This window comes from Paroedura picta, chromosome 6 (genome assembly GCF_049243985.1).
Source record: "Paroedura picta isolate Pp20150507F chromosome 6, Ppicta_v3.0, whole genome shotgun sequence".
NCBI classification, from domain to species: Eukaryota; Metazoa; Chordata; class Lepidosauria; order Squamata; family Gekkonidae; genus Paroedura; species Paroedura picta.
In genome coordinates, this window is record NC_135374.1 from 3,399,976 (window position 1) to 3,423,181 (window position 23,206).

General features: G+C 49.8%; 1 protein-coding gene across 1 annotated transcript; it reads right to left on the reverse strand.

Annotated features, from left to right (window-relative positions):
• Positions 1–539: 539 nt before the first annotated feature.
• MRPL48 (mitochondrial ribosomal protein L48) lies at positions 540–21,264 on the reverse strand. The gene is made up of 9 exons (XM_077344158.1): positions 21,110–21,264; positions 18,641–18,884; positions 10,963–11,021; positions 9,810–9,853; positions 7,931–8,013; positions 5,613–5,788; positions 2,880–2,982; positions 1,956–2,045; positions 540–915 (listed from the first exon to the last, which is right to left on the reverse strand). The coding sequence occupies exons 1-9, from the start codon at positions 21,262–21,264 to the stop codon at positions 841–843; spliced, it is 1,029 nt and encodes a 342-aa protein (XP_077200273.1). The 3' UTR covers positions 540–840.
• Between the last annotated feature and the right edge of the window lie 1,942 nt (positions 21,265–23,206).

The window sequence follows — 23,206 nt, forward strand, 5'->3', positions numbered from 1 at the left end:
CTCCCAGGTCTGACCCAGCAGGGCTCTTCTCTTACCCACAGCGTTTGGCATAACAGGCGAAAGAAGGGAAGAAAAGCTCGGTTTTTGTACCCTGCTTTTTACTACCCAAAGGTTTTCTCAAAGTGGCTGGCAATTGCCAACCCTCCCTCCCTCCCTCCCTCCCTCCCTCCCTCCCTCCCTCCACAACAGACACCATGTGAGATAGGTGAGGCTGAGAGAGCCTTGAGAGAACTGTGAAAGACTCCAGGTGAGGCTGAGAGATCCCTAAGAGAACTGCTCTGTGAGAACACGTCTGAGAGAACTGACGCTGGCCCAAGGCTGGCTGCATGTGGAGGAGTTGGGAATCAAACCCGTTTCTCCAAATTAGAGGCTGCGGCTCATAGCGATCAGTTCACACCGTTGCCTCCACGGGACAGAGACCTGCCTTTTCCACTGCTCTGCTTTCCAATGCAAAACCATGTGCAACGAAAGGAACCAGGAAAGCAGAGAACTGATGAGGTTTGCACACCTCTCCCTTAGCGAGGAGGAATTCACATATGTCCTTAAATGATACCACCTTTATTTCTTTTTTAAAAATATGTTGTTGAAAGAGGCCAATATTTGGGAGACACAGGTTAGCGGGTGACGCGCATCAACGCAAGCGGTCTTCTTTCTCTCGGGGTCAGGCTGACGTTGCAATGTGTCACAGCAGAGCGCTGAAGCCTGAATGTGTGACTGTCAAAGCAAGACTCCCCGCAGCACGCGGAACTCCTCTGCCCGCAGGTTCGTGGCCACTGAGTCACCGTGGAAAGAGCCACGAAGAGGCTCCAGAGGGGAGGTCTGCAGTGAGACGCTGCAGGTTTATCTCATTTGGGAGAGGAGCTGTTCGAGTTCGGGACGGCCTTTCAGCCGCACCTTGAAGTCGTCCTCGGTGTGCTGAAAGGAGCAGGAAGGAAACAGGAATTGCGGTGAGAACCGTGACGCCTTAGGATTGATGCCGGCGGCATGTTAATATCGTTAGCGGAACTACGGAAGTTCTGCAGGGCCTGTAAAACAAAGCTCTTCCGCCAGGCATACGGTTGAGGCCAAAACAAGCAACAGAACATCAAAACGAGCCCCCCCCACACACACACACCCCTTCCCTACCAGGGTAAAGCAGATTTAAAAATTTTGTTCGTAGTTCAATTTTGGGAGCTCTACTTTTATCCAGTCAAAATCACGACGACTGGTCACGGTATTATTTTAGGCTACGTTTTTATGATTTTTAAAACTTGGTATAAATTCTATGAAGTTGCCCCCAGCCTGCTGTGCAGGGAGGGGAGTCCTAGAGATCAAATAAGTAAGAATAGTATTTCAAGCCATGCTGAACAGGAGCAGTTGCAAGTCCCCAAAGGTGACCTGAGGTTCTTATCAGGGGAAGGCCTTCCCTTTCTTCTCCCCACAACAGACACCCTGTGAGGGAGGGAGGCTGAGGGAGCCCTGAGATTACTGAAGAAGGAGAAGAGTTGGTTCTTATATGCCACTTTTCTCTACCCGAAGGAGTCTCAAAGTGGCTTCCAGTTGCCTTCCCTTTCCTCTCCCCACAACAGACACCCTGTGAGGGAGGGAGGCTGAGAGAGCCCTGAGATTACTGAAGAAGAAGAGTTGGTTCTTATATGCCGCTTTTCTCTACCCGAAGGAGTCTCAAAGACCGTTTATGCACTGGTTTTAAAAGATGTTAGCCGCACCAAGATTTGTTACCAGAGAGGGACGGCCTAAAAAATCATCATCAGATAAATGAATTTGAATCTGTATTGCCCACAAGGACCTTGTTGGGGACTCCTGGCATGCCTGCCAAGGATCTGATCCCAAAGCAATCCCAAGATCCAAAACGGACTTGGGCATCTCCTTCAGCTTCTGTTAGGACTTGCTGTCACAAGAGAACCGAATCAGCCTGCAGTTCCTAAATGCACGCATCTTGTTAAGACCGCCCGTACCTCTTTCACTAGCAGATGGAGGCCTTCGGGCTGGTGGCTCTGGATGATTTCCAAGAGAATCGGTGCAAACGTGGTTGTCAAGCCGCTGATCTGGGGTGGAGAAAAACGAGTGAAATCATTGGAGGGGAAAACATGACAAAGAGATGAGATACGGAGGATTTTCGACAGACTTCCTGTCGTGGCTCAAAAAGCCAGCATGTGGCAGCCGGGAGGGGGAATAAATCGAAATAATAAATAAAAAATAAACTTTCACAAATCTTATACTATGTTCCTCCCATAGTTCCTTCTGAGGTCGGGGCTACATCTAAAAAAAATTCTTCCTTTTACGTTTGAGAAGGAAAATAATTGCCAGCACCCTTTTTTATTTGATTTGATTTATTAATTCTGCTTACATGCTGCCGCTCACAGAGAGCTCTAAGAGAACTGCTCTGCAAAAACAGCCCTTAAGAGAACTGTGACTAGCCCAAGGTCACCCAGCAGGCCTCAGGTGGAGGAGTGGAGAATCTAACCTGGTTCTCCAGATTAGAGTCTGGAGCTCTAAACCACTACACCATGCTGGTTTAAGGTCTTTTCTTTTCCTGGTTTGCAGAATTACTAAGAGGGGGATACGGGAACACAAAGCTCTTTGCAATAAAAGCTCTTTGCGCCCCCTCAATGCAACTCATCTGATCCAGACTCGATTTGGCATTGCTAGGCCCGTGCAAGTGTACAATTGGAACAAAACAAAGGTCCCCTTTGAGGGGGAGTCCCGTGACATCACAGGGTCCCTCTGCAGAGGCAGGTAGGAACTGCCTGGGTTTGGATACCGCCACAGACCTGGAGCCAGCTGGTTACCTAGAGTCATCGCCCAGCCACACTGCTGGACCCCAGTGAGGAGAACGGGAACAGGAGCTGGACCTCTTTCAGAAACAAGACATCTCCTACCTGAACAACACGCTGGTGGGACGTAAGGACAGCATCCTGGTACATCTTGGACCCCTTCTCCTGCATCATCATCACCTCCGTGGTTTTTGTGGGCATGGCATAGCTATGGAAACAACAGGTGAGTAAGCCGCTAGTGTTCCAAGGCAAGGGGAAGGAGGCACATTTCTGTGCTACTCAACACAAAGAAATGATCTTTCAGCCACAGGGAACAAGAAGGGTTCTTTAGGACAAAGGACCAACGCAAACGAGATCAGCCACCCTGGGTAAAGGTGCAGATCCTGACCTTCAAGAGCAACGAGCCCTGCGGGGGGCATAAGGAACTAAGCGGTCCCACAGGCTGGCCCAGACTCATGAGATCTCAAATACTAACCAGGGTTGGACTTGGTTGGTACTTTGATAGGTAGTCCAGGGTCATTTTGCAGAGGCAGGCAAGGACAGACCACCTCTGTAGGTCTTGGGCCCTGACCTGGATGGCCTAGAGGTAGTCAACCTGTGGTCCTGGCAGGGCGTTTGCTGGCAGGGGCTCATGGGAATTGTAGTCCATGGACATCTGGAAGACCACAGGTTGACTGCCCCTGGCCTAGACTACCCTGATCTCATCTCTTGCCCTAAACACCGTGAGCGAGCTGTGACTCAGTGGCACATTCTGTCTTTGCCAAGCAACCCAGGAACAGAGAAGGGCAGAGGTGACCAGCCCCTCCCCGCCCGCCTCTTGCGCTGACTTCTCCCAGCACTTCTATTCATTTCATTCATTCTGACCCGTCTCTTGAAGACAGCCCCATCCTATTTTTAGAAAGGTTCGTATATAAGTAGAACAAAGCACGGTTGATGTTCTGCCTGAGCCAACTTTGGCGTTGCCCCTGAAATCTCCGGAGTCCCGGGATGAGGGAAGGATCCTTTTGCAGCAGGTGAGCAGAGATCTCAACTTCTGCAGGGAGGGAGAGAGATCTACCTGCACAATGGATAGACCTGATTTTTTTTTACTTGTACGTGCAAGGTGTACATGCATATACTAATTTTCATTTTCAAGATGCACAGGACAGAGCTAACATTCCTAAAGCAGTGGGGGAACATTTTAACCTTTCAGAATTATTATTATTATTATTATTATTATTATTATTATTATTATTATTATTATTATTATTATTTAATTTTTAGACCGCCCTTCTCCAAATAGGTCTCAGGGCGGTTTACAACATAAACAGTTAAAAGACAATAAATTCCCCATAAAAACCCCAATTAACATCAACAAGTTACATATAACATATAAGCGGCGGTGGTCACAATTCTGATCTTAGTTACCCAACTTTCCTCCAAGTTCAGCCTGGTGGGGAGAATAATATTCAGAAGAGGGTGGCAGCAATACAAACCAAACAGAGAGAAACAGACCTATCCACTGGCAATATAATAAATATATTCATAAAAGAAAGAAAAGTGTCCTATTTTTGTAGTTTTCCTTGTTTCTTTATTCTGTAGGACTTCTGTCAAAACGGAATCCAGGTAATATCCATTTTCAGTGGGAGTCTGAAATTGTTTTTTTATACCCCTCTTTTCCCTACCCGAAGGAGTCATAGAAGCACCCCTCCCCCTCCCTTTTTGGATGAGTTGGGTTTTAAGCACAGGAAGAGTTTTTCATCACAACTTCTTGGCTTTATAGGTTTTTATATTATTGTATGAGTTTTATTGGTTTTTAATAATGGGTTTTTGGATTTTACTTGATTGTAACCCGACTTGAGCCCCCGGAGGGAGGCAGGTAGGTAAACAAACAAACAAACAAAAACAACAACAATTTCAGAATTTAGGATGCTTTAGGATGTTTAGGGCTGATCCTGCGTAGAGCAGGGGGTTGGACTAGATGGCCTGCAGGGCCCCTTCCAACTCTATGATTCTATGATTCTAGTTCAGCAGTGGAATAAGCTGCCTAAGGAGGTGGTGAGCTCCCCCCTCACTGGCAGTCTTCAAGCAAAGGCTGGAGACACACTTTTCTTGGATGCTTTAGGATGCTTAGGGCTGATCCTGTGTTGAGCAGGGGCTGGACTAGATGGCCTGTATGGCCCCTTCCAACTCTATGATTCTATGATTCTAGTTCAGCTGTGGAATAGGCTGCCTAAGGAGGTGGTGAGCTCCCCCTCACTGGCAGTCTTCAAGCAAAGGTTGGATACACACTTTTCATGGATGCTTAAGGCTGATCCTGCGTTGAGCAGGGGGTTGGACTAGATGGCCTGTATGGCCCCTTCCAACTCTATGATTCTATGATTCTATAATAATAAAAGATGTTGTAAGCAATAATAAAAATGGGGGGTAAAAACCATGTAACTATTTTTATGTTTCAGCAATACCCTATTCGATATTTTCATCTATGGTGTTATTCGGTAGATGTTTTCAACCACTTTATTTTCATAACAGGGTGTCAAAATTGAATAGTTATTCCCCCCCCCCCATATACCTGTGTATAATTTCCACTTTTGAATTTGCTAATTTGCGGCACTGCTCGTTAATAGATTTCCTTTGATGCCAAACGGAAGAAGGCACAGGCCAAAACGTTCCGAGTTCCTTTCTTCAAACAAATCCCGCAATCAATTAAATTCTTTCGCCGAAGGATGAAACTGTGACCAGCTTCTGAATGATCTGATGTTTCCGGACTGCCACATGGCAAATCCCTTTGCTTCAGGTCTAGGAAGCGGACGCCACGAGGCACAGAACGCCAGCATCTGAGCCACGGCCCCCTCCTACCTTTCTTCTATCTTGATTGACATCCGGTTGCAGAGCCTGACGACGTACCGGGCGTAGTGCTCCGCCACGCCCATGTCGTACGAGGTCATCACGATGTTCAGGAAGCCGTAGGTGTGTTCTGTCCCGGGGTCGATCTCCTTCATCTGAACTCTGTCCCGCTTCTTCTTGAAAACTTGCTGGGAGACGTTGTTGCGGGCAACGTGCGGGGCGGGGGGGGGAGGCAAGGGCACATGGCCCGACAGGTCAGACCGCAGCATCACAGAAAGGCAAGCTCCCTCCCCCACCCCAACTCATGAAAAACCACACAATGAAGGGAGTAATGCAAGCTTTCTAAACCAGGGATTCCTGAAACCCCAGGATTTTGCTTTCTCAGAGCAATAATCCCTGCCTCCTCAGTAACGTTACCACTTCCAGGTGGAACTGCTGGGTCACTCAGCTCAGGGCTCAGGGCTGATGCTTAGGGCTGATGCTTAGGGCTGATGCTTAGGGCTGATCCTGCGTTGAGCAGGGGGTTGGACTAGATGGCCTGTATGGCCCCTTCCAACTCTTTGATTCTATGATTCTATGACACGCAGTAATGGGTTTAAACTTCAAGTACAACGATATAGGCTAGATATCAGGAAAGAAATGTTCACAGAGAGTAGTTCAGCAGTGGAACAGGCTGCCTAAGGAGGTGGTGAGCTCCCCCTCACTGGCAGTCTTCAAGCAAAGGTTGGATACACACTTTTCTTGGATGCTTTAGGATGCTTAGGGCTGATCCTGCGTTGAGCAGGGGGTTGGACTAGATGGCCTGTATGGCCCCTTCCAACTCTAGGATTCTGTGATTCTATGATTCACCCTGCTATACAACCCAGACCCTAACAGGATCCGCACTCCGTGGGATTTCTGAAACGAAGGGAGCGGAGAAATAAAAGGCCTTACCACAATTAAAAGCCCTTTCTGCCGAGAGGACCCTGACAAGCTAGGACAAATGGCTTCTATTTTAACATCTGCCTTCCGGGTGCTCTGCCCAGATGAATTATTGCCTCATTACCTTCCCAAATTACAAGAGGTCCCCCCCCCTTTCATGATCCTACATCCAGGCTCCTTCCTGGCCTCGGCTCATCAGCTTGGGGTTCAGCTGGAATACCATTAACCGTTTGGATCACAGTGGAAAGAACTGCAGGGTTGTCTGTACAGCAAAACGGAGAGGTTGTGGAACAGAGAAGAGGCGGAAACCAGCTAGTGGAGCAGGACTCCAACACAAATCTATCTGTTCTTCAGTCAGTACCTCAAACCCTGGGCCCCACAAAATTTCTGAGCCTGCAGACAATTTTGAAATTCTGACATGGCATGTTGAGTGCAGCTGCAAAATGGCTGCTGTAAGAGGCGGAGCCAGCCACAAAATGGCTGATGCAAGAGGCGGAGCCAGCCACAAAATGGCTATCGGCTACCTTCGGTCACACAGTGAAGATCCAGGGCAGTGGTGGCAGCTGCTTTTGGAGCAACCTTTTTAGAAAACTGCACAACCCATAAAGTACCCAATGACCAACCAGAAGCTTCGTGGGGCAACAGCCCAGCCTGAGCCCACCAACTTTCTAGAAACTCTTGAGTGGTGTTGAGGAACACCATGGCGCCCATGGGTACCATGTTGGGAAGCCTTGCCTGATCTACTGGCCTAAGTTGCAGGCTCTTGCAGCTGCAGTTTTACCTCCCTTTAATGTTATTGTTGTTATTGTTATTATGTAAATGTTGTTATTGTTGTTGTGACTACTTAACTGTTACTTGAATGATGTTACCTGTACTATTTTGTTGTTTCCTGTAAACCGCCCTGAGCCTTCGGGGAGGGCGGTATAGAAATACAATAAATAATATGTTGTCCATACCGAGGAAAGTACCAGAAGAGCAGCCCTTATCCTTCTTGCGGTTCAGTGAGGCAGCTGTGGCGAGAGACCATCCCGGAAAGCAAATGAAATTTTAGATCAGGAGTGGCCAAATTGTAGCTCCCCAGATGCCCATGGACTACAATTCCCATGAGCCCCTTCTAGAACCATGCTGGCCAGCTCATGGGAATTGTAGGCCATTGAGATCTGGGAACCCATAGTTTGGCTACCCCTGCTATAGATCAAACCTACAATGAGGCCTTTTCTGCCACAATTCAGACCCCCCCCCCCCCCCAGGACTCTAGCCCAAGACAGATCACCGACACAATCCCAACGGGCCTTTTCCAGCTGAGAAGTTCTCTGGTTTTGATTAGCCAGCCTCAAATTTCTTTTCTTTAAGTCTCTGGAAACATGCTCTAAGAAGCCGAGTAATTGATACACATCTGAAACGCTTACCTCCGGTAAGAGATGTCTGTACCGACCAATGCCGTGGGCGGGGTGACTCCTGTATTGCCTAACGCAGTTCAGCAGTGGGTTACCTGCAGGGAACAGGACAGAGTGATGTACCCCAACGCACACAAAATGAAACCCTGGCCCATGTCTACTCAGACGGGCAGCAACTCTCCTGGGTCTCGTGCTGAGGGCTTTATCACCACATCCTGCCTGGTCTTTTCAACTGGGGGTGCCTGGGTTTAAACCTGGGAACCTTTGCCTCCCAGGCAGAGGCTCTGCCACTAAGCTACAGACCCTCTCCATGGCTCTCCCGGGTCTCAGGGAGAGGTCTTCCCCATCCCCTCCTGCCTGGTTCTTTCAACTGGAGATGCTGCTAGGGATTGAACCAGGGACCTCCTGCCAGGGACCTCCTCCCTGCCAAGCAGAGGCTCTGCCACTGAGCTACAGCCCCTCTCCATGGCTCTCCAGGGTCTCAGGTAGAGGTCTTTCCCAGCACCTCCTGCCTGGTCTTTTCAACTGGGGGTGCCTGGGATTGAACCTGGGACCTTCTGTGTGCCAGGCAGAGGCTGTACCCCCGAGCCATGGTCCATCCGCAATCCATGAAGCCACTTTTTTACTAAATCACTCCCTCTTTGTCCATCAAAGTCAGTACTGCCTACTCATCCTAGCAGTGGCTCTCTGGAGTCTCAGATGGTGGTCTCTCACTTCACCCGCCAGACTGGTGTGGTGGTTAGGACTGGCAGACTCTAACCTGGAGAACTGGGGATTGGTTCCCCACCCAGGATGTGGGTTCGGCTCAGCTGACTCCACCCTTCCCTCAAAAAAAAAACACACACACACAGATCAATGCTGATTCTTGTTTTTTAAGCTGAACTGTAATTTTCTAGTTTGACTCAGAACCTGAACTGCAAAGCCCAAATCTATCTGGTGTTTGACTTGGGATGCCTGAATCGATCTGGATCCATTCCAGCCCATGAAGTGATTAAAGTATACGGAAAATCTAGCTTGTCTATTTAGCATCCTGGTAGGATCAGGGTTTGAGCTAGAGGCACCAGATATGCAGCTCAGCTGCTGGAGCCTCTCCTAAAGATTGGACCAGGGGGCCCACTTCTATGAGCACCCAAAGAGGACGCCCAAAGGGTGAGGCAGTATCAGCCCTGTAGAATGTCCCAGACAATCCCTGAAGTGAAAGGTGAGGGCAATTTTGCAAGGCCAACCGAGCAGGAAGTTCTGCCCAATACTGCCCAGCAGAACCAGGGCCAACCCAACAGGACCCAGTTCACACCAGAGCATCTATGGGGTGCAAAGTAAAGGGAAGGGGGCATTTCTGCAGGGATAGCGGAATCAATACCATGTACTGGAGGCCAGCAGAAGAACCTTTTTGGTCCTGGTCCCCACCTGGTGGAATGAACTCCTGGGATAAGTGGATATCTATGTTATTAGAATGGAGCCAGAAGTTATGTCAGCTGGCCACGCCTTCCCGCCACACCCAAAAAGGAGGGGGGTAAGGGAAAAGAGGCAGTTTGAGGCAGGGGTATGTGCCCAGACTCTGCCCCCATTCCCAAGCACGATAACCTGGCAAGAACACCACACCCGGGTCGACGGAAGCAGACGGTTCCCGCTTTCTCAGCAAGGCCATTAAGACAGAATACAGAGACAAAGTCCCGGGTTGGGAATTGCTGGTTTAGAGCATAATATATAGAAATATGTCTCTGTATGTGTAGCACTACAACAATGCCGAAGTGCAGTTGTGTCAGATTGTGAGCACCTTCTAGCGTGTTCTATAAAGTCTGGTCTGCAATGCCTCTCTTATGAGCCTTTTAAAAAGCATGTTTATATTTTGGATGGAAAAGAAATAGAACAACAACAAAAATGTCCTTACCAACACAGCTGGCAGGATTCCTTCTGGATGTTTCAAAGGCAAGGCTGGTGCAAGGAGGGAAGAGGAGATGAAGTTCCACATTACAATCTGTTGTTACTCCTGCCTAGGGAACAACAATAAACTGGCGATCCCTGGCCCCAAGGAAGCTCGTCTATCAAGGATCAGAACCTGCCTTTTCTCAGTCTTGCTCCCCACCTGGTGGAACGAGCTCCCAGAGGACATCAAGACCCTGACGGAGCTAAAACAATTCCTGCCCTGTGGCTGGCCCTGCAGAGGAACTGGCTGGCCCCTGGGTGAGACGGGAGGCTGGACTGGAGGGACCCTCCCTGGCCTGACCCAGCAGGGCTCTTCTGAGGGTCTTCTCAGGGGAAGGCCTCGGCCTCTCTGCCCTGTGGCTGGCCCTGCAGAGGAACTGGCTGGCCCCTGGGTGAGACGGGAGGCTGGACTGGAGGGACCCTCCCTGGCCTGACCCAGCAAGGCTCTTCTGAGGGTCTTCTCAGGGGAAGGCCTCGGCCTATCTGCCCTGTGGCTGGCCGTGCAGAGGAACTGGCTGGCCCCTGGGTGAGACGGGAGGCTGGACTGGAGGGACCCTCCCTCCCTGGTCTGACCCAGCAGGGCTCTTCTGAGGGTCTTCTCAGGGGAAGGCCTCGGACTCTCTGCCCTGTGGCTGGCCCTGCAGAGGAACTGGCTGGCCCCTGGGTGAGACGGGAGGCTGGACTGGAGGGACCCTCCCTGGCCTGACCCAGCAGGGCTCTTCTGAGGGTCTTCTCAGGGGAAGGCCTCGGCCTCTCTGTCCTGTGGCTGCCTTTCCAGAGGAACTGGTTTGCAACTGGGTGAGATGGGAGGCTGGTGTAGTTGGACTGCTTGTCTCGTCCATCTTAGTTCATCTGATGTTATTAATATTAATATTTAAAAACATCATCTCATTGAGCAAAATGGAGTTATGGCCAGGGAAACAAAAAAAGCATACCACTGGTTCTCTCTTCCTAGAGTTCCTGTCCAACAAAACATCAAAAAAGAAGGGCTGGAGAGTCCACCTCCCTGACAACTGGGCCCTGATCCACATGTCTTTGGTCTCTCAGTGCTGCCTCCACTGCTGTGCAAACAAACCCCTTTTGGGTCGACAAAAGATGCCACACTGATATGGTTTTACCTGATAAGTCGTCTGGCCAGCATCCCGTTCGGAAAAGGCTCCCTTCCCAAGCAGAACACCTAGAATGGGCGGGGGGGGGGGGGGAGAAGAAAAAATTTAAAAACCGCCCAGTTGTTTTCAAGGCAGTAGGCTGCTTTTTTTAAATTTTCACCCGCTTCGAGAGAAAGTTATTAGATGCCCCACAGCCTGGCTTTCTCAGGAGGAAGGCAAGAAGACAGATGAGTGCAATTTCCCTTCTTCCGCACTCCATCACCCGCACACGTCTGCTCCAGCAGCATCAGAGGCAGGCAGAGAAAAATGCACCCTCGGCCAAGTTCGTTCTCGGTGCCACCCGCTTCTCTTCATCTCAGAGGAATGCCCCAAAAACACCCTCAGATCGGGGGGGGGGGGGAGCCCACCACCGCTTGCTTTTGTGATAAATAGACCTGGAAAAGCAGCAATTGTAAAAACGACCAGGACAGAGAAATACGAAAAGGTTTCAGCATGAAAACATCAAGGCATTATAATGGCACTCAGAATTTATGTGTATATCTAGACTATTGAAACAATTCAATGAAACACCCAGCATCATCACAAGGGATGAGGGAGTGAGGATACAGTAAATTATTACAAACTTCTGCATGCGGTCGTGGTTAAGAGCGGCAGATTCTACTCTGGTGAGCCGGGTTTGATTCTCCACTCCCCCACAGGCAGCCAGCTAGGTGACCCTGGGCACATCACAGTTCTATTAGAGCTGTTCCCACAGAGCTGTTCTGTCCGAGCTCTCTTAGCCTCACATCCCTCACAGGGTGTGCTGTCCCATGACACATGCTGTCCCATGCTGTCTGTTGTGGGGAGAGGAAAGGGAAGCCACTTTGAGACTCCTTTGGGTAGAGAAAAGTAGCATATAAGCACCAACTCTTCTTCTCCTTCAGTAATATCAGGGCTCTCTCAGCCTCACCTCCCTCCCAGGGTGTCTGTTGTGGGGAGAGGAAGGGAAGGTGACTGTAGGCTGCTTTGAGCCTCCTTCGGGTAGAGAAAAGTGGCACATAAGAACCAACTCTTCTTCTTCTTCTTCAGTAATCTCAGGGCTCTCTCAGCCTCCCCTCCCTCACAGGGTGTCTGTTGCAGGGAGAGGAAAGGGAAGGCGACTGGAAGCCGCTTTCAGACTCCTTTGAGAAGCACAAAGCGGGGTCTAAACACCACCTTTCTTCTAGTTGATCATACAGTTATTGGTAATTGGCTTTCATTCCATGTTGGAGACCAAGATCTGATCTCTCTTTTTGTATTAAGAAATGCTGTTTCCCATATAGCCTTTTACCTACACTGGAGCACAGGTGAGACCGTTCATAGACGTCCTAAGTAATTATGTTTTGACTAAGCTTCTAGGTCCCTGTAACTTTACATCCTTGATAGAACCATGTCTGATAGCTCCGGTACAAGCAGGCGTCAGGAGTTTAGAATCGTTAGGTCACCCAGCTGGCTGCATGTGGAGGAGGAGTGGGGTATCAAACCCAGCTCTCTGGATAAGGAGGCCACCACTCTTAGCCACTATGCCAAGCTGGATCCTACATACGCCATAAGACATAATTGTCAAACTCTTGATCCGTCGATGTCAGTACTGCCTAATCGGTCTGGCAGCATCTAATTAGGGCTTCATTCTTTCATGTCACCTTCCATCCAATCCTTTTAACTGGAGATGTTAAGGATCAAACCTGGAACCTTCTGCACCCAAAGCAGAGGCTCTGCCATGGAGTCAGAGCCCCTCCCCAAATAATGCACATCTGAAGATGCCTTATACCAAATCCATTGTCTACAGCGTGGTTTCGGTTGTCCAGAGTCATACAATCATAGAGCTGGAAGGGACCTCCTGGGTCATCTAGTCCAACCCCCTGCACTAGGCAGGACACTCACAACCCTCTCGCTCATCCACTGTCCCCTGCCACCCCCTTGAGCCTTCGCAGAATCAGCCTCTCCGTCAGATGGCTCTCCAGCCTCTGTTTAAAAATGTCCAAAGATGGAGAACCCAACACCTCCTGAGGAAGCCTGTTCCACTGAGAAACCGCTCTGACTGTCAGGAACTTCTTCCAGATGTTTAGATGGAATTTAGAATCCTAGAGTTGGAAGGAACCTCCTGGGTCATCTAGTCCAATCCCCTGCACTATGCAGGACACTCACAACACTCTTGCTCATCCACTGTCACCTGCCACCCCCTTGAGCCTTCCCAGAATCAGCCTCTCCGTCAGATGGCTCTCCAGCCTCTGCTTAAACATCTCCAAAGATGGAGAACCCACCACCTCCTGAGGAAGCCTGTTCCACTGAGAAACTGCTCTGACTGTCAGGAACTTCTTCCAGATGTTTAGATGGAATTTAGAATCCTAGAGTTGGAAGGAACCTCCTGGGTCATCTAGTCCAATCCCCCTGCACTATGCAGGACACTCACATCCCTCTCGCTCATCCACTGTCACCTGCCACCCCCTTGAACCTTTACAGAATCAGCTTCTCCGTCAGATGGCTCTCCAGCCTCTGTTTAAAATATCCAAAGATGGAGAACCCACCACCTCCCGAGGAAGCCTGTTCCACTGAGAAACCGCTCTGACTGTCAGGAACTTCTTCCGGATGTTTAGACAGAATTTCTTTTGCATTAATTTAGTTCTGATCCATTCCAGGCTGAGATCTTCCACATCACCGACAACCTGATACTATGAGCTGAAAATGCCATGAATTGAACCAAGGGCATTCTTCATACAAAACAGAGGCTTTCCCACAGAGCAACAGCTCTTCCGAGAGAAACGAAGCTAGTTCCAAAACGGTAGAAAAGCACATGGCTTCCTTCCAAACTCTGTGCCTTCGTGCAAGGGCAAGAGCCCATTCAGAACATCCAGAGCCCTTCATTTATTCATGTAAAAGGTTATTTATTCCACCCACTCAACAAAAAGAGTTAGTTCACAGTGAGGCGGTAATAAATTAATTACAACCCTGGAAGCAACCCTGTGATAATACAATATAGGTTGCCATGTTAAAAAGGAACAAAAAAATTTAAGAGGTCTCGGCCTCTCTGGCCTTCTGTTGGCCACTCAGAAGAACTAGCCGGACACGGTGTGAGACAGGTTGCTGGACTGGAGGGACCGTCACTGGCCTGACCCAGCAGGGCTTCTCTTCCGCTCCTATATCTGGGGCAGTGATGCTCTTGATCATAGAATCATCAAGTTGGAAAGGATCTCCTGGGTTATCTGGGGCAGGGATATCTGGGGCAGGGATATCTGGGGCAGTGATGCTCTTGATCATAGAATCATCAAGTTGGAAGGGATCTCCTGGGTTATCTAGTCTAAATCCCTGCAATGTGCAGGACACTCACAACCTATCGCTCACCCACTGTCACCTGCCACCCTATGCAGCCTCTGTTTAAAAATGTCCAAAGATTGTCCAAAAATGTCCACCAGCTTCCAAGGAAGCCTGTTCTATTGAGAAACTCTGACGTCAGGAACTTCTTCCGGAGGTTTAGATGGAATTTCTTTTGCATTATCCCATTGGTCCTGGTCCGTCCCTCTGGGGCAAGAGGGAACAACTCTGCTCCATCCTCTACAGGGCAGCCTTTTAAATACTTGAAGATGGTTATCAGATCCCTTCTCAGTCACCTCCTCTCCGGCTAAATAGACCAAGCTCACCCAACCTTTCCTCATACGTCCTGGTCTCCAAACCTCTCACCATCTTTGTTGCCCTCCTCTGGACATGCTCCAGTTTGTCTCCATCCCTCTTCAACTGGGGTGCCCAAAACTGAACACAGGACTCCAAGTGAGGCCGAACCAGAGCAGAATAAAGTGGTACCATCACTTCCTGTGATCTAGACACGATACTCCGTTTGATGTTTGGGGGGGCCACAGTGGGAGTGCTTCTGGAGCTCTGTCCCTGCTAGTGGACCGCCTGGTGGCACCTGTGTTTGGGGGCCACTGTGTGATACAGTGTTGGCCCAGTCAAGCCACTGACCTGATCCAACACGGATTCTTTCTGATGATTCAGATGATGATTCACATCATCAGAAGGTATGAGTTACTGGAAAATGAGACGAATGCTCGGAAAAGTCGAAAGACGCAGGAAAAAGGGAAGGGCCAGCCTGCGATGCAGTGACCCCATCAAGTAACCGTCCATTTGAAAAACTTGAACAAGGCTGCTAATGACAGAACATTTTGAAGCATATTATTTTGATAGTACCACTGTCAGCGGGAAGTGACCTCACAGCACTTAACACATACGCATAGTTAATACAGTGGATGAAAATTTCAAAGAATAACAGGCTGCAATACAATTCATTTTCAAAAGGGGGGCGGTTGACAGGAAAAAAGAGAAAATCAGTAATAAAAACTGAAAGCTCAAAGGCCTAGCACAGTGGTCCCCAGCCCCCGGGTCCGGGATCTGGTACCGCTTCTGGGTCTTCTGCATTGTATGAATTATGCCATTCCTTTGCATTTTGCAGGTGGATTTTGGTGCAGGGGGTTGGACTAGATCAGTGGTTACCAACCCCTGGTCCAGAGACCGGTACTGGTCCATGGATCAGTCGGTACCAGGCCACAGCTCCTCCTCATCCTCCTCCCCGGCTTCTGCCTCGGGGGCTGCCCTGCCACTCTGCCGCTGGCTCACCTTTGGTGCTCTCCAGCAGCTGCCATGGCTGGGGCTCCCCCACGGCGTGACACTGCGTAGCTGCTGCTGGCAGCGCCCCCCAGCGGGCGGTGGGAAGTCAGGGGCGCCGGCAGGAAAGCAAGCGGAGCAGGGGCTCAGGCGGCGGCGGCGTTGTCCCTCTGCAAAGGACACCCCCCCGGACCTCAGTAAAATTGTCAAGCGTTGATTGGTCCCTGGTTGGGGACCACTAGCCTAGAACTAAGTAAACAGCTGATGAGCAGGGGCCATTTCACACCTGGAGATGCCACAAATGAGAAAGGCCCAGGCCCCATCACCAGCTTGCCTTACCTCAGGTAACAAGAGGGCTGGAAGAAGAGCTCTGACATAACTGATCTGTGAGAATAGCTCTAACAGGGCTGTGACTAGCCCAAGAACACTCAACTGGCTGCATGTGGAGGAGAAGGAGGGAATCAAACCCAGATCAGATTGGAGGCAAGAATAACTAAATATAACATCAGACCCTTGGTCCAGCAGTCAGAACTTTCTACTGTCTATTCCGTCTGGACTTTTGCTCTTTTCTCCTTCCACAGGTTACCCATCTTGATCTATCTCCATGGGAGGCACCACATTAAGCTGTACAGAGTGGGAATCCACCCACCTTGTGATATAAGGACAGATGGACTCCCATGCTAGCTGTATCTGAAGAAGTGAGCAGTGACTCACAAAAGCTCTTCCCCTGCCAGAATTTATTAATCTTGAAGGTGCTGTTTGTTTGAAGGTGCTGTGAATCTATTACGATTCACAGCTCTATAGAAGTTTTCAGAGGTTTTCTCAGGATTTTGAAACAAATTGGTTGGTCTTAATAAGGAAAAAAAAGATATTGAAGAGCCATGTTGTCTTTTCCTAATGGCTACCTCACACTTACTTACAGCCTTACTGAGTCAGATCCTTGATCTTAGCTTTGTTTGTTCAGAGCGTAGCACCTTACAGACCTATGGTTGCATATCGAAGGACTCTGTAAGTAAGCATCACTGAGTAATGATAGGCGGGTATAGAATGACTTCCTGTATCCAGACAAAGCTTTTGTGGACCAGAGAAATCCACTTTGCGATGTGGACTTTACAACTGATCTACTTTCGAAAAAGAGCAGTACCCTGGGAGAAAACGGCAGCTAAGGAGAGTTGATTCTATAGTATTATACTCCACTGCATTCCTTTCTCTCTGCAAACTCCACTCCCCTTCCCTCAAGGCTTCACCCCCAAACCTCCAAATATCCCATCCTGGAGTTAGCAAAGCTATGCTGGCTTTTTACAAAGCAAGGGAGGTGCAGAATCAAGGAAAGCAGGCAGTGAAGGGTGAAATGCAATTATGTAAATTTTTGATAGCATGTGAATTTTACATAATTACATTCTGCTCTATACTTCCAGCTTGGTCTACTGCAGTAGTCCCCAACCTTTCCGAGGCTGGAGACCGGCAAGGCATCGGGCCGCGCCCGCGGATCGAGCCGAGCGGGCGCGGCCCGGCCCTGATTCCCTCTCCCCGCCCTCCCGCAGTAAGAAGCTTCCCGGGCCGCAAGCTTGCGGCCTGGGAAGTTTTTTACTGCGGGGGGGGGGGCGGGGAGAGGGAGCCCCGGCCCGGCGCCATGGCCTTTGCGGCCCGGCACCGGGCCGCAGCCCGCAGGTTGGGGACCACTGGTCTACTGGTTAAGAGTGGCGGCCTTTAATTTGGTGAGCCGGGTTTGATACCCCACTGCTCCTCCATATGCAGCCAGCTGGGTGACCTTGGGCCAGTCACAGACCTTGTAAGATCTGTTCTCCCAGAACTCTCTCAGCCCCACCTATCTCACAGGGCGTCTCTTGTGGGATTGTAAACCGCTTTAAGTCTCCTTCTGGTAGTGAAAAGCGGGGAATAAAACCCAACTCTTCTTCTTCCTGCATTTCTGTACCTCCTAGTGTTGCCAGCCTCCAGCTGGCCCTTGTAGTCCTGATCCCATTTTTTTCATATATGTAACATAAGTAGGGGAACAAAGTTTGGGTCCAGCAGCATCTTTGCCGGTTTGGTGTAGTGGTTAGGAGTGTGGACTTCTAATCTGGCATGCCGGTTTTGATACCCCACTGCTCCTCCACATGCAGCCAGCTGGGTGACCTTGGGCTCGCCATGGCCCTGATAAAGCTGTTCTAACCAAGCAGTGATATCAGGGCTCTCTCAGCCTCACCCACCCCACAGGGTGTCTGTTGTGGGGAGAGGAATGGGAAGGTGACTGTAAGCCACTTTGAGACTCCTTCGGGTAGGGAAAAGCGGCATATAAGAACCAATTCTCCTTCTTCAGTAATCTCAGGGCTCTCTCAGCCTCCCCTCCCTCACAGGGTGTCTGTTGTGGGGAGAGGAAAGGTGATTGTAAGCCACTTTGACACTCCTTCGAGTAGAGAAAAGTGGCATATAAGAACCAACTCTTCTTCTTCTTCTCCTTCTCCTTCAGTAATCTCAGGGCTCTCTCAGCCTCACCTCCCTCACAGGGTGTCTGTTGTGGGGAGAGGACTGGGAAGGCGACTGTAAGCCGCTTTGAGCCTCCTTCGGCTAGGGAAAAGCGGCATATAAGAACCAACTCTTCTTCTTCTTTAAGAACAACAAAGTTTAACTCTGGATACAAGCTCCAGATGAGGTGCAGAAGGAGGCACGCACACAAAAGCTTGTACCCAGAACTGCATTTTGCTGGTCTTAAAAGCTGCCCTGGGCTCGAACTTAGTTCTGTTCCACCCGGCTGCCCCCTCTCCTGAACGTACATTCCAAGGAGGGGAGTCAACCCACCCATCTTTACTTTGCAATCCCACCGGGTTCATCTTTACGCATGCCACAAGGACTCTGCTTTATTTCTGCAGAAGATTATCCCTGCAAGAGAGCCAGGCTCTCCTCACCCGCAAAGGGTTCTGGGAACCGCCCCGCCATGCCCCGCGCGCAGGAGAACTGCAGCAAGGGCAAAGAACCAGCCGCAGCAGCGACGGGCACAATATCTGGGGGGAGAACTTGAGATTTCACACCCCCCCCCCCCTTGCAGCCTCCTCCCCAGCCGCGAGGTACGTACTCTGCGCAAAGCCGAGCTCATGCTCCCCCGCCGGCGCCTCCTGCAACCCTCCTGGCGGTAACCACGGCGACGGAGGCGGAGAAACACGGGGGCGAATGGGTCCTCCTGCACACGCGTCCCCCTAGGCGTGTCGGTCCGTCGAGAAAAGGTGTCCCCCTTGCCCCGCGATTCCTTGACAAATAGTTCCGCCTCGTTTTTAATTTCTCCGCGCTTCTCCCCGGTTAGCCTTGAAGGGTTGCCAGCTCTGGGTTGGGGAATGCCTGGAGATTGTTTTTGTGGTGGAGCTTGTTGAGAGACCACGGAGTCCGCCTTCCAAAGCAGCCATTTCCTCCAGGATTTGCAATTTGGAAATCCGTTCTAATAGCGGGAGATCTCCAGCCAGCACCTGGACGTTGGCATCCACCGCGTTTCCGGTGGGTGGAGACGACTGCAGCCAATCAGTGACTTTGTTCTTCCAGTTACTGCTGTGGTTGGTTATGAATGGAGAGCTGGAGGGGGGGGAGTATTTATTTATTTATTATTTTGTTATATTTAGTAGATTCTCTGGTCCCTTCCAAACCATTCCTTTTATTTTGTGGCCAAATTGGCTAAGACTCGCCTGCACACCCTACTATAACATTTAAAGTGCTTGCGCCACATTGCTCATATCAAAATTACAAAGGAGTTGGGTAGCACCACAAGGGCAAACAAAGTGAATTTCAGCATGAGCTTTCATAAATCATAGCGGTTGAGTCTTTTCCATCTGCCGCATTGCTAGACTCTGCAAAAAAATTTCCTCCTCTGTTGTTTCTAGACTACAGGTCCCCAATGTTATTATTATTATTATTTAATTTATTATTTATTTATGTTTCTATTTAATATACCGCCACTCACGACTGGTCGTCTCGTGGTGGTTTGCAACAAACATTAACATTGCAGTATAAAACCCCATACAACAAAATATACAGCATCAACAACAGATGGTGGCGTAATTAAAATCTAAACCCAATCCATTTAGGACTGAGCTTGAAGTCTAAGGAAGGATTCTAGCAGCTTCAGAAGCAGCCAATATATTTGGGGGTTTCTGGGGAGTCAGCAGAGTGAATCATAGAATTCATAGAATCATAGAGTTGGAAGGGGCCATACAGGCCATCTAGTCCAACCCCCTGCTCAACGCAGGATCAGCCCTAAGCATCCTAAAGCATCCAAGAAAAGTGTGTATCCAGCCTTTGCTTGAAGACTGCCAGTGAGGGGGAGCTCACCACCTCCTTAGGCAGCCTATTCCACTGCTGAACTACTCTGACCGTGAGAATTTTTCCCCCTGATATCAAGCCTATAGTTGGAAGGGGCCATACAGGCCATCTAGTCCAACCCCCTGCTCAACGCAGGATCAGCCTGTGAAGTGTTGGGGCTTTCTGCATCACGCACTCTCACGATTAGAGAGCTGCAACGATTCCAGTGTCATGTGCTCCTTGAACCCACATATTTCACACCCAACCTCCTGACCCAGGGTGGCGGGTGCTTCTAGAGTGTTGGGGATGTAGTCTGGGGAAGACAAGGACCTCAGCGAGGGGGAGAACGATGCTGTAAGATTCCACACTCCATCTATTTTCTCAAGGTGAACTGATCTCTGTTGTCTGGAGGTTTGCTGTCATGCTAAGGGATCCCCCCAAGTCTCACCTGGAGGCTGGCACCCTTAGTTCATCTGGTTGGCCCCTGTTTGAGGCAGGATGTTGGGCTAGATGGACACTTCCTGCTGTGATCCTTCCAAAGCGACCGATCGCTCCAGGGGAACTCTGTACCCCCTGAAGATCGGCTGTACATCCCAGAAATCTCCATCCACCACCTTGAGGTTAGCAACCCTAAGCAAATGAACGGTTCAGTGAAACACCTCTCTCTTATGCATGATTGTAAAATCTGGGGGAATTAATTCCTCTCTAGGCTGAATTGAATGGGGCCACAGGGGATTGCGTGGGACCGATGTGAGCTTGTCATCCCCTGGGCTGCCCCTTTGTGCTCTAGATCAGGAGCATTATGCATCTGATGGATGCGCGGGGAACAGAACAGCATCCACGCCTGCTATCCCGAGCTCCTTGGGCTACACATCTGAGCAATGCCTGCATGAATCACGTCTCTCTAGGTGGCATGCGGAGGTACGGAGCGTGGAGGATGGCAAACGGTGGGGTTATTGTTCTCTCGTTGGACGGCAAACCAGACTAGGATTCTTCCGGATCCTTTCCAAAGCCCTGTTCTATCAGAGGTGTGCTCTCCACGGTGCTCCTGATGGGAAACGCAAACCGCCCCAGTGGCACAGGCTTGAAGCTGGAGGTTTTTATCCTCTATCGTGTTAGGGGGCCGCCTTAGCTGTCAATCGATCTGTCAAAAGGGGAATGAGGAGAGTGATTCATGGCAAAGGCAAGCCACGTTGAAAGGGGAGCCAGTGAGTCAGCTGCCGTCTTGCAAGCCGCTCTGCCTCCCCCACCCCCCCACCCCAGCACCATGGGCTGTCCCTTTTGCGTCCCTTCCTGGGAGGCAAACAGCAGCTTCAATTGGCAGCGCGGCTGGCATGCATGGCAGAGAAGGCAGTAAGGGGACAGCCGCCCTTGTTTTCCCTTTCTGCCTTCTCCGCCGTGCATCTCAGCCATGCCGCCAAATGACCACAGAGCCCCCCCACCCTCCCCACTGTGATTGGACTTGTATGCAGCTTCCGTTGTTGGGTTTTCAAAGCAGCAGTCGGGACAAGGTTTGTGCCTGACTGCGTGAGCCTGGCAGCAAAGAACAAACAGGGGCCTGGTGGTGCTTTAAAGTCTAGCACTTGACACCAGATTCGGCAGGCCTGGTGGCTAACATTCTGGGTTGCCAACTTCCAGGCGGGGCCTGGTGCTCTGCTAGAATGACAAATATCCAAATTAGTTTCCCTGCAGGGTAGACTCTATCGGATTGAACTGCACTGATCAACCTTTCCCTAAGCTCCATCAAGTGATAGGGTTGCCAACTTTGTGTTGTTAAATCCTGGAGATTTTTGAAGTACCATTTGGGGAAGGGGAGATACAGTAGGTTATAATGCCTTTTTTTGTCAAATTGCAGCCAGCTTACTGGCTGGGAGAGACACTTTTGGGGAGCAGTGTGTGGGAATGAGATCTTGGGAGACTTTTGGACTGCAAGCTATATATGAGCGGACAGTGTGATATGGCGGTAAAGAAGCTAAACAGTTCTGCAGGGCCTGCAAAAGGGGGCTCTTCCGCCAGGCACTTGGTTGAGACCAGGCATAACCAACAACATCTGCAGGGGCCCTGCTCCCTCCTTCCCAGAAATCCATCAATGCACTCTGCTCCTGGACCTGTTTGCACTGTTACAATTATCAGTTAGTAGTATTAATGTTATGGTTATTTATATGTTATAGATTGTTTATTGTATAGTTTATATGTTTTATGTAAACTGCCCTGAGCCTCCGGGGAGGACGGTATAGAAACATAATAAACACACAAACAAACAAATAAGGCAAACACAGGCTTGGGCTGTATCAACAGAGGCATCCCATAAAAATAGCAAGATGTCATAGTCCCACGGCACACCGCATGGGTCAAACCACACTTGAAGTACTGTGTGTAGTTCTGGAGGCCTCACTTCCAAAAGGACGTGGACAAAACATAGAAGAGAGCGACAAGGAGGATCCAGGGCCTGGGGACCAAGCCCTAGGAGGAAAGGCTGAGGGACTTGGGAATGTTCAGCCTGGAGAAGAGGAGTCTGAAAGCAAATGCAGTAGTTATCTAATAAGGGAATAGGGCTATTTGGCCTTCTTGTTCTTCATACAGCCTAGTGCCTACTTTCCTCCAGTTTAAGGGATGATTAAGAAGAAGAGTTTGTTTTTATACCCAAAGGATTCTCAAAGCAGTCTTCCCTCCCCACAACAGACACCCAGTGAGGCTGAGAGAGCTCTGAGCAAAACTGGGCTGCAAGAACAGCTCTGAAGGGACTGTGATTGACCCAAGGTCACCCAGCTGGCTGCACGTGGAGAAGTGGGGAAGCAAACCCAGCTCTTAACCACTGCACCAAGCTGGCTCTCTATTTTAAATACTGTTTTCCATTTTGAAAGTACTCCAAGCACCTGTCAACATCCACAGCCAACAGAAAATACAAGTGGAAACTGCCTGACGTAAAGCTATATATTTTCGAAAACAATTCTCTCTATATATAATTACAAGCATGGCCAGACAGGAGGTGGTTTGCCCCACAGCTAAAGATGTTAACTTCAGTGCCAGGCGTCTGAGACACACCCGGGCTGGATCACATCAACAAGCCCTGCAGCTGTTCCACATGATGGGTGACAGACAGGGGTGTCAGAGACCCAAGTCTGGGTCCCCTTGGGCCATCACTCCTTATCGCTTGAGCAGCACCCAGCCCTGGGGATCCTCAAGGTTAAAAGCACACAAACGCAGCAGACTTCTGTCAAAATGTGCAAAGGCTTATTAAAAAATGAAAAGCAAGATCACTCTACAGTACAGTCTCTATAGCATCCTTTTCCATTTTTCCCCCCACTAAGAAACCTTCTTCAGGCTTCGAGAAACCCCAGAAGTGGTGCGATCA